Source organism: Miscanthus floridulus, unplaced genomic scaffold (assembly GCF_019320115.1).
Source record: "Miscanthus floridulus cultivar M001 unplaced genomic scaffold, ASM1932011v1 os_2356_1_2, whole genome shotgun sequence".
NCBI lineage: Eukaryota > Viridiplantae > Streptophyta > Magnoliopsida > Poales > Poaceae > Miscanthus > Miscanthus floridulus.
In genome coordinates, this window is record NW_027098255.1 from 29,374 (window position 1) to 40,813 (window position 11,440).

At 48.4% G+C, this 11,440-nt stretch overlaps 1 protein-coding gene and 1 pseudogene across 1 annotated transcript; both read left to right on the forward strand.

Annotated features, from left to right (window-relative positions):
* Positions 1 to 1,400: 1,400 nt before the first annotated feature.
* Positions 1,401 to 8,093, forward strand: LOC136534851 (uncharacterized). Its single transcript, XM_066527214.1, has 11 exons — positions 1,401 to 1,764; positions 1,845 to 1,932; positions 3,041 to 3,190; positions 5,024 to 5,155; positions 5,335 to 5,419; positions 5,566 to 5,604; positions 5,843 to 5,917; positions 6,697 to 6,756; positions 6,868 to 6,932; positions 7,233 to 7,323; positions 7,546 to 8,093. Exons 1-11 carry the CDS (start codon positions 1,401 to 1,403, stop codon positions 7,588 to 7,590), a joined length of 1,194 nt encoding a protein of 397 aa, XP_066383311.1. The 3' UTR covers positions 7,591 to 8,093.
* A 517-nt stretch (positions 8,094 to 8,610) lies between these two features.
* Positions 8,611 to 11,168, forward strand: LOC136534852 (PHD finger protein PERSISTENT TAPETAL CELL 1-like; annotated as a pseudogene).
* Positions 11,169 to 11,440: the final 272 nt, after the last annotated feature.

Genomic DNA, 11,440 nt, shown 5'->3' on the forward strand with positions numbered 1-11,440 from the left:
CTTGTTAGGAGCTAATACTTAGCTAGCTAAAATTAGCTCTGACCTATTAGCTAGCTAACTATTAGCAATTAACAACGAATTCAAACCGGGCCCCAGCAACTCCCAAGAGCTTCTTTATACGGTTCCTTATTGATAGGAAGAGATTTTGGTTAAAAAATAATCTTCAACAACTTATTTTAATTAGATCTCCAAAATGTTGATATCATCTATTTTGGATCTCTCGCTAGTTAAAAATAAAGACTAAGATTGACTCTCTAGAGTTATAGATAGGCAACGGGCCGGCCTGGCTCGACACGGCACGGCACGGGCCCGTGCCAGGCACAACTCGAAGGGGGTTAGGCCAGCACGACACGCCGTGCCGAGCAGGGCGTCATGCTGACCGGCGGCCCAGGCACGACCTGCTGGCCGTTTTTTGGGCCGGACTGGCCTGAGAAGCACGGGCAGTCCACCGTGTCGGGCTAGCGTAGGGCCCACGAGGAAACGCGAGCAGCCAGAGAGAGGAGGAAGGGGAGGAAGTGCAAGCAACTGGAGATGGCAGTGGCTGCCGCGAGCTTGCCCTTGAGGCCCTTGACACCGGATCTGGCGTTGGGGTGAAGCTCGGGGTTGGCACGCTCGCTCCCGCGGCGACCAATGCCGGTTCCTAGCGGTGTCGCTCGACGAGATGGAGGGGGCGTCGCCGTCCGCCGTCATCGCTGTGAGCGAGGAGGTCGTGCGAGGAGAGGGAGGAGACGCTCGGCTGTCGTGCTGCGTGAGCTAGGGAAGGGGAGGAGGCGTCCCACGTCCGCGCTTGCCTCGCGGCCTCGCCCGATGCGAGGGAAGGGGATGGGGCATCGCGACGTAGAGGTGAGAGGAGCGAATGCAACGCGGGGAGAGGGCTCCTCTGCGCGGTTGGAGGGGAAGAAAGTTTAGTAGGCCTTTAGAGTTGGGGGGAGGCGTGGGGCTCTTAGCAGACTGGGCCGCCATCGGGCTATGCGCAATGGATCGGGCGGTGTCGTGCTGGCACATCGTGCCTGGGGCCCAGGCACGACCTGCTGTTTCGGGCTGTGCCGGCCCAGGCCCGATCACCACCGTGCCAGGCCGTGCTCATGCCGGGCCAAAAATACGGGCTTCGTGCCGAGCCGTCAGGCCACGGACTGCATGACCATATATATCTAGAGTTGTATGAGGCATAAAGAAACTATTGAGAGATGAAAAGACATAGAAAACAATTTTTATTTAAATTGGTCTTTAAATAACAATTTAAAAAGTGAGTTTAACCAAGACGTTAGAAAGTGAAAGTTGAACAAGCTTTTCAAAACAGCCGTTTCAGCGACAAGAGCTGAAAATTGGTGCTGTGGCCAACTGGCCACACATTTCCACGCCCTGTACTGACCTATGCGGTATTGCGGTATGCCCGCCGTATGCCGTATCTAGTTCACGGAATCACGTCACGGCGCCCCACAAAATCTCGTCGCGGCCTCGCGGGTCTGGGCTCCGCGTCCGCGGCACCGTACACCGGCGAGCGGAGATCGTTGCCGCACCCAATGGCCGCCATCGTAGCACCAAAACCCCTCCCGTTCCTCACCACCCTCACCACCCGCTCCTCACTTGCCCGCTTACCCACTCGGCGTTCCACCCAAACCTCCTGTTCCAGTGCCGGCCGCCGCGGTCCCGCTGTCGCGGCCACTCCTCGTCCCGGCGTAGCTTGCAGGGTCCATTCCTGCCTTAGGTCTCTTCTCCCTCCCAGCGCGGCAGCCTCGCCCCCAACCGCGGCAGCGGCGGAAGGTATTAGGCGCGTATGAATTTGTGCTTTGTTGCAAAGTTGACTGGATAATGTTATAATTGTGTGTCTCTGATTTCTGAAGGCATGTCTGACCCGGAGCTGAGGCTGGTGCTCGAGCTCGCTACCGACGAGGAGCTGATGGAGGTGGAAGAGATCCTCTACGGCACCAGGTTTGAGTGCTTCCTGATTTTCGCTCATGCTGTTTTGCCTATTTAGCTCTGATATGAGTTCCTCAGATGGTTTGGATGATAGTATTGGGTTCTTAAGACAAAACTGGATGAGTTAATCTGGGATTCTGATAATGGTGTGCATCTGAAGTAAGTGACTGGGTATGTATGCAGCAAGCAAGTGCAGATTGATACTGTGTTTTGTTTGATTACTCTAATGCAATCTTTGGGTAGCGGTGCCATTGTGCCAGATTCAGTGCCTATTGCAGTTTGTATTTGGTGCTAGCTAATAGTAACTTCCATGTCTCAAAGTTCAGTAATAGTGACAAAGATGCTTGATTAAATACAACATATGTGGCAAGTGTGATTCCACCTCTGCTACTAACTCCGATTTCAAATGCTGGCCGTTTTAGACCTGTGTAATAAGATTAAGAAAGTAGATTGTTGACACTCAAAATTTTGGTCTTTGCGTCAAAATAGATCAAATGCTAGCCTCATTTGTACTATATTGAGTAGATCACTCATTTATAAATGGTAGTGTTTATATTTATTAAGCAGGGTTAAGGATGGAAGAAAAGGGTAAAATATTCAAAGAAATTCTAGGATGACTTACACTGAAAGAAAAGTTGCGAAGGCAGAAATGACCTACATTTAGATTTTGGATTGGATGGACTAACTGCATACGCAACAGGAATGCATAAGTGGTAACTTCAGTTGCTACACCTTTGTAGAATAAAATGTATATGCATTGTAATGTATAATCTATGAGACAAAGATGATGGGGACTGGAAGTTTATGCAAGATAGTGGCCACAAAGGACTTAGTATTGTTTTTATGTTAAAAGGTAAATCTCTTTCTCTTTCTCTTTTGTGTTCTTCTGCTTATTGGTCTGATATTAAGAATTTGGAAAACAGTTGGCTTGTCCTTGTTTCCTTTTTCTTGATTCGGTCTTTAATTTGCTCACTTATTTAATTGGACCTACTCACCTACCTGATTTTTCTACATGGAGAGTACCATAGAATGTTAGTATGGTGCTATCTCTTCATATCATACTGTTCCTCTGTTCACCTTCTCGAAATTAATGTTCCTTTTGTATTTCCTTTGTTCACAGCTATTTTAGTCCATTGCTAAAGTCAATTGCAAGAAGACCGAACTCAGATGGTGTTGTTGTTTTGGATGATATCGAGGAGAGAGATCATTTCATCTCAAAATTAGAGTCAAGGTTCCTGTATCTTGCTGCAGATGCTCGCTCTATCATAAGGTCAGTCAAGGAGCTCTTTTGTTGACCTATCTCTAATTGAAAAAAGGGGAAAAAAAATGGTCCCATGACAGTGAAAGATCATGGCTATAGAAATACAGCACCAAACTGATCTAGTACACTTTAATACCAATGAGAGGTACAACGGTTAGAAATATATCACACAGTCATGTTTTCAGTCAATCTCGCCGTCTTCCTTTTCCATCTCATACCCGTTGCCTACAGCGCTCTCTTCCTCCAATCCCCAGTGATGCTTGTGGATAAGGATGATAACGATATGGAACGGTATTACAATATGGAAAATGAAAACAGTCGGTTTCGAATTTCCCATATTTGTGGAATGAACAAATAAGAAAACAGTAAAAAACTCCATATCCACGAGGGGGCGCCCTACCAAACCCAGGTCCACCGTAGTCCACAACAAACCAAGGCCTTTCTTGGATGCTGAATTGTACTAGGACTTGAGACTAATCTCCCATGTATACTTGTAATCTTTCCGCCTCAGGCCTAACTGAACTCAAAAGATAGCCCCGTCACCATGTGGCCCTGAGGTGTTTCCTGACCATGAGCTAGCTTTGATACCTCTTGTTAGTGCTAGTGGATCCGGTCTAGCTTGCTATACCTACGAGTCGGTGTCCTAGGTCCACTAGAGCTCACAACAAACCAAGTTCTCTGGCCTAACTCAACCAAAAAGGCAGCCTAATGCTGAGGAGTGCCTCCACCTTATATGTTCTACTAACCCACCATCAGTTTCTGGGGTGGGACTAAACCTAACAAAACAGTTGTGAAATCGTTTGAAAATGACAACTTTTATATTTTGCTAAAATTGGAAACGATATCATAATATGAAAACTACATCAAACGGTATTGAATTTCCCGAACCCGCTTTTTCATCCCTACTTGTGAAGGCAACTGGCAACCACAGGCTGGCAACCTCAACACTGCTACTAAAATCTGTCTCAAGGTGTTGCCTCTGGCCTGTACCTTTTATCTGCCCCGCCTGTTGCCCAGATGCTGAGTGACACATTCTCTGCCACCAGGAGATCCAGCAAAGCCACCTGCTGCCATGGGAGGCACTGGCAGAGGAGGAGAGTGGGTGGGGTTGCAGCAGCGTGAGGAGGTGAAGGTGCCATGGCGAGGTTGCTTCACCAATCTCTACTGGAACCAACCATGGCACAGCTCGAGCAAGTTTGAAGTGATTTAATTCTAAACCGATTGGATTTAGGTCTAATTGTTGATTGATATCGAGCTGCTACATCAGGTCGGGAGCTGATTCAATGCCTTGCTTGTCCCTATGTGTATGGATTCAATTTGGAAGAGAGATTTAGTTGAGCTCTGAAACTGGATTCTAGTCTACACTGTTGTGAAGAAGTCCATCTGATGGTAGGGGCAAGTGATCTGGAGAGCGACACAGGCTGACAGGGAGGAATGTGTGTGATCAGACATTGTGGTGGAATTGCTCCTTAGACGTGTCACACATGTCACAGTTGCAGCGGTCTGAAAACAATGAAGGGTGGAGGAGGAAGAGGTGCTCAGGCATCTGTCAATGGTGAAGAAGACTGGAGGCTAAATGGAGACAACGAGGGATGGACAGAACTCTAGGAAGACTGACGGGGTGGTACATTTCTGAATGGCGCAATCTTTCAGTGACATTAGTGTACCAGGTCACTTAAGTGGTATATTTCTAAAACCATGATCTTTTGATTTCCCAAAACCAATTTTCCTTAAATGACCATTGCTAAATTGATTACATTCTTAGTCAGCTCGCTGTAGTTCATCATTTTCTTGAAGCTTGTACAAGAACATTTTGCACTTTTCTCTGATTGTTCTTCATAGGAGGTGGAGACCATCATACAGAGATGTCTTGCTCAGAGTAAGAAAAAAAATTGGTGTTCGATGCTCTAGCAAATTGTGTACTGCAGACCTTGAGGCAGAAATATTTCTTCACCTTGTGGATGAATATTCAAGGTACTTACCCATAAGCATACCTTAAAAAGGGTCCTTGGATAAGCATTAGCTTTGTATCCTCATATACAACATAGTATACTATGCTAGTTTTCAGCCCATACAACTCTATTCGTTCATTAAATGTAGATCCTCTTGTGAGTCCACTATTCTCAAAGTACCTTTGAATTTCCACACATCAGCCGCATGAAAGACCAACTTTCATTTCCATGGGATAAACAAAAATCTCCAAAAGAAACCTCTAGCCTTGGTGCAAACAACTGGAAGGTGCTTACTTATGTGGCTTGGAGGATTGGAACAAAGGGAATGGAAAAGTACCTTTCTAAAGGTTCTTTGCAATCCTCATTTTTCTATCCTTTTCCTTTCTAATCCTCTCATTTTTCCACTAATTTAAATTTTCTTCTTTATGGAAGGGTGGTAGTGCATTGACTTTGAAAACGATATATGAATCGGTATGTTATAGTCTTTACTTTTGAAATATTGAATGCTACTCCCTCCATTCTAAATTGTAAGTCATTTTGAGCTTTTGGCTTTTGTTGTGCACCTAGATATATGCTGTCATTGCTGTATACATAGTAAAAATTATGTATCTAGAAAAGCCAAAAGACCTACAATTTGGAATGGAGGGACTACTTGTTCTCACTGCATTATTGTTTTTCATTAATTTCACTTACCATACCATTAATATAGTTAGCCAGTAGACTGTCTGGAAAACTGCTGAAGGAGGCTGCAAATTATGAGATAAAGAAAGAACTTGTTAAGCAGGTATACCTATTTGTATTGATATTTTGCTATATTGTTCCTGATTTTATGTGCTCATTTGGAAATTGTTGACTGACCAATATATCCTTTCAGCTGTTCCACGTTGTTTTTGCTCGAATTACCTATAGCGTTTCTTATCTTAATATAGGCATTTTCTTTCCATTTGCATATCGACAAATGCATTGCAACTTGTATGAATAGACTATACTCGCACATTGCATTTAATATTTGCTAGCTTCCTCCGTCCACAAAGGGATGCAACTATGAGATTTGTGAAAGTCAAATTAGCTTAATTTTGATCAAGTTTATTGTGAATAGTACTCCCTCCGTTCCAAATTATAGTTGGTTTGACTTTTTTTACCCCAAGTTTGACCACTCGTCTTATTCAAAAAATTTGTGCCAACATAGTCAAATTTAAGTCATTCTTGAAGAATTTTTGTTAATAAAGCAAGCCGCAACAAAAGAAGTGATATTTGCAAAAAAATTTCAATAAGACGAGTGGTCAAACTTGAGGTAAAAAAAGTCAAACGATCTATAATTTGGAACGGATTTAGTATTAACATTTATGTCTCCAACTAGGTTTAATACGGAAATATATTTCATAATTCATTTAATTGTACTTATCTCGTATCATAAAATATTAGTATTTTTTTTATATAACTTTGATAAAATTTTAAATCGCTTGGCTCCTTGAAAAGTGAGAAGTGCATCCTTTTGTAGACGGAGAGAGTGCCATCTTAATTGAATTAATGTTGGAAAGTACTGATCTTTTTAATGTACAGGGTGGGCGGTTGGCTGCTGTTAACCTGGAGTCTAGAGCTGGTTTGCTTGCAGCTAGGCAGGTAATATGATCTTCTGTTACTAGCAAGTACATATGTCCAATCCTCACACATATATCTAAGATTGCACCATTCAGGTGTCACGTTTCAATAGTCCTCCTTGAATATTTGCAGGGTTTGGCTCGGGCAGCATCGAGATATGTTGGACTCAGGAGTGTCATGACATTTCTTGGACCAATGTATGCTTCTAGTAGTCTGAAACTGTTACTTCCCATTTTGTTTTAAGAAAATCATTATTAGTCTCTGAATAATTCTACCACGTTCAAACACCGGTGTTATTTTGAGCAGTTTACACTGTTATTTTTTTTGTTTATTGCTGGATGATATTTTAATTGCTTCATAATCCTTTAGTATCGACCTTGAGCGGTTGGGCCACAAACCATATAAATCAGAATCCCTTCATGGAGTGGTATATCATGTCATGCCAACATGCCCTATTAGTAATTAAATATCCTTTCTTTGTACTTAACTTTGCTCAGATTGTGGGGGACACTCTTGGCTGATATTGTGATTCAAATGCTGGGCACGGATTATGCTAGGATCGTCCAGGCAATCTATGCGTTTGCTCAGGTGAAGTTCATGTTATTTTCATCCATCTTCTCAGGCGACGCATTGGTCCCGTTCGGCTTGCTGAATCTTGGCTGAAAACACTGTTCTGGCTGAATTGTTATGAGAGAAAAACACTATTCCAGCTGAAAAAACAAGCCGAACAAGCCGAATATGGGGTAAGCCGAACGGGGCTATTGTTTGTCTCTAACTGCATTGATTTATATTTCTTCTTCTTCTGAATAGATTCGTCTGACTCGGACAAGTTACATAGAACCTGATGAAGAATGACCAGAGTGCGGTCGTTACTGAACTAGCCTAACTGGCATTCTGATCTAAAATTTATTACCGCCCCATGCTGTACATTCTACCCATGAAGATCACCATCTGCTTCTGCGGATTGCGGTGCACATACTCCACGGGACAACAAGGTTAGGCTTCAGTCTTTGTAGTACTGCTAATGGAAGTGCATACAAGGGACACACGAGCGGTTACAAGACGTTGGGTCGCACGGACAGTCAGAGCACAACAGGCTACTCCCCTGATTGAAAAATTCGAGGTAAAGCTTAGCAAAACTAACCTAATTGTGACAATGGAAATATAGTACTGTAGTGTTTAACAACGAGCTCCACAATGGCCATTTGGGCGACCTACCCTATGAACGCGGAAGTTGTGACTGAATTTACTTCCGCTTCACACTTCCACGGGGCCCGAAGTTGTAGACCATGCATTCCGCTCTGCTCCAGTTGAATATTGTAAAATATTGCCCCCCTATCCTAAACTATTCCTCCTAACGTTCGGTTAGGCAAAGCAGATCTCATTGACATACCCTGATGCCACAATCTACAGACATGCTTGTACACAACACAACAGCGCAGAATTTACATGTAGCACCCTACCTGTTTCCTGTATATAAAAGGGCTACTGATTCATGATCATCACCTGCAGTGAATTTTACCATGGTGCCTGCTTGCTATTGTCCAAGTCTCGGAGATGTCTCATTATTTTTTTCATCTTTTCTCGATAACTTTAAATTCGAAATGCGCTGTTTGGCGCATGGAACTCGATATATTTGTTCAATGGAAAGAGCTGGCTGCAACAATTAGCCTAACGCCACCCTGAAGCGTTGATGGATAGCATATCTGGAAAGCACAAGGTTTTGCGTGCAAAGTTTTCCAGAACAGAGCAGAGGAACCATGCATGCTGCGAGCGGCATGTCTAGAAGGATGTCGAGCTCGAGCCACATTGTTTACAGCGCTCACCGTGATCACGCGCGCACACTCCTTCACCAGACCGCCCAAGCTTTCTAAATCCTGGGCACTAACCACGTGAGACTGGGGCGCCGATGGAACCACTACGGCGACCCTCCCTCGCAGTCGCACACCGTACGCCATAAAGCGCAGGAGCGCGCCTGCACCACCAGCTAGCTCCGCTGGCGTCCGGCCCCGGCGACATGGCCGCTAATAAGACGACGACGATGGTGATCAGCCTGGGGAGCTCGCGGCGGCGGAAGCGCGGCGAGATGCTGTTCCGGTTCGAGTCCTTCTGCCAGCCCGGGTACCCGGCGCCTCTCGCCGGCGGGGGCGCCTTCAGGGACAACGTCAGGGCGCTGCTCGGCCTCGCGCACCTGGAGGCCGGCGGCGCGCATGGCGAGACCAAGTGCTGGTCGTTCCAGCTCGAGCTGCACCGCCACCCGCCCACCGTCGTCAGGCTCTTCGTCGTCGAGGAAGTGGTCGACGCGTCGCCGCAGCGCCAGTGCCACCTCTGCCGTCACGTCGGTACTCACCGCGTTGCTGCTGTCTTTTGTCGATCCCAATCCTGAAGATGCTGAACTTTTGCATGCAATCAACGCCTGGCGTACGTACACAAGTTATAAGTTCTGAGTTACACCATGGGGGCCTGCATGATACATCTGACAGCCGAGTACGGAATACTAATTCAAACAAAAAATCGCCAATAATACAATCAACAACGTACTGCACTCTGAAAGTCTGATCTGCAGAAAACTATACCGATCGAGAGTAGCTCGGTCAGATATATATGCTCACTTTCAGGAAAAACCCCGTGGTGTTTCAGGTTGGGGTCGGCATCTGATCTGCAGCAAGAGGTTTCACTTCGTGCTGCCCAAGAGGGAACTGTCAGTGGAAGCGGACGGCCTGCACTACGGGATCAACCACGGCCCAGAGAAACCGTCCAAAGGCACGGCGGACCTCCAGGGGCCACCTGCTGCACGGCGTGGTGCACCTCAACGGCTTCGGCCACCTCGTTTCCCTGCACGGCTTCGAGGGCGGTTCCGAATTCGTCGCCGGCCACCAGATCATGGACCTCTGGGATCGCATATGCTCCTCCCTAAACGTCAGGTGTGTGCAACGTTTGTTATGCCCCAGTGCACTGCATCTGAGTTCATGACGACTAGTGTTTCGTTTGGTTATATATGCATTGCAAGGAAGGTGAGCCGTCGTCGACACGGCGAGGAAGGGGCACATGGAGCTGCGGCTGCTGCACGGCGTCGCGTACGGCGACACGTGGTTCGGGCGGATGGGGCTACCGGTTCGGCCGGCCCAGCTACGGCGTCGCGCTGCCGTCGTACCAGCAGTCGCTGCACGCGCTCCAGTCGGTGCCTGCTCTGCTTGCTCGTGCCGCACCTGCTCGTGCTTCAGCCAGGACCTCCCCGTGGTGGTCACCAAGTACCAGGCCATCAGCGGCCACAAGCTGCTCAACCTCGGCGACCTCCTCCGCTTCATGCTCGATCTGCGGACGCGCCTCCCGGCGACCTCCGTCACCGGCCATGGACTACCGCGGCATCATGTCGGAGGCCTCGTGCCGGTGGTCGGCCAAGCGCGTGGACATGGCGGCCCGCGCCGTGGTGGACGCGCTCCGCCTCACCGAGCCGCCCGCGCGGTGGGATCACGCGGCAGGAGGTGCGCGACGCCGCGCGCGCCTACATCGGCGACACGGGCCTCCTCGACTTCGTGCTCAAGTCCCTCGGCAACCACATCGTCGGCAACTACGTCGTGCGCCGCGCCATGAACCCGGTGCACCAAGGTGCTCGAGTACTGCCTGGAGGACGTGTCCAGCGTGCTCCCGGCGGTGGGCGGCGGCGTGCCGAACAACGGCGGCGGCAAGATGAGGGTGCGGTTCCATCTCACGCGAGCGCAGCTCATGAGGGACCTTACGCACCTATACCGCCACGTGCTCAAGGAGCCGAGCCAGGCGCTCACCACCGGCGCCTTCGGCGCGATCCCCGTGGCGGCGCGGATGGTCTTGGACACCAAACACTTCGTCAAAGATTACCACGAAGGTTTCGCTCCGATCAACAGTGTTGGAGTTGGGCACGTCCACATGAACCTGTGTTGCACGCTGCTTGTGAGGAACTGGGAGCCCGGAGCTGGTGGCGCCGTACGAGACGGTGACCCTGCCGGCGCATGCAACGGTGGGCGAGCTCAAGTGGGAGGTGCAGAGGCTGTTCAGGGAGATGTACCTCGGCCTGAGGATCTTCACGGCCGAGTCCGTCGCCGGGATCAGCGTGCAGCCAGGACGCTTGCCCTGGTGCTCGGGCTGATCGACGTGGGAAGCGCCGTGGTGATCGAAGGGACAGTCGTCGAGCAGCAGCAGCTGGCGGATGAAGGCGTCCAGCCGGGGAACGAGGCGGCGGCGGTTGTGAGCGAGGGAGGACGGCGACAGCGAGAGGGTCGTGGACTGCGCGTGCGGAGCGGATGACGACGACTGGTGAGCGCATGGCGTGCTGCGACATCTGCGAGGCGTGGCAGCACACCCGGTGCGCGGGGATCAAGGACACCGACGACGCCCCGCACGTCTTCGTCTGCAACCGCTGCGACAACGACTGTTCTGTCGTTCCCTTCCCTTGAGCTGTTAGAAACTGCTATATAGCCTGCCATGGCAGGACAGGGATAAACACATCACACTTGAGATTCGAAATATATCTGAACTTCGGTCAAAAGGAAATCAACTTGACCTCGGGAAATCCGAACTTTGAACTCGTTGGAAAACTAGAACATTCCAGTTCAAGAAAAATCCTACATTATTTGAACTTCCAATAAGAATCAACTTAGCACTCCTGTTGAACTTTGAACTTGAGAAAAAAACAACGTGTTCGGTTCATGAGCAAACACCTGCCATG

Bases quoted from the DNA above. Each gene is read 5' to 3' on its own strand.
- LOC136534851 (XM_066527214.1), top strand. From the start codon at position 1,401: ATGCCGTATCTAGTTCACGGAATCACGTCACGGCGCCCCACAAAATCT. The intron at 1,765-1,844 runs GTATTAGGCGCG...TGATTTCTGAAG, and splicing joins AACCGCGGCAGCGGCGGAAG to GCATGTCTGACCCGGAGCTG. The intron at 7,324-7,545 runs GTGAAGTTCATG...TCTTCTGAATAG, and splicing joins CAATCTATGCGTTTGCTCAG to ATTCGTCTGACTCGGACAAG.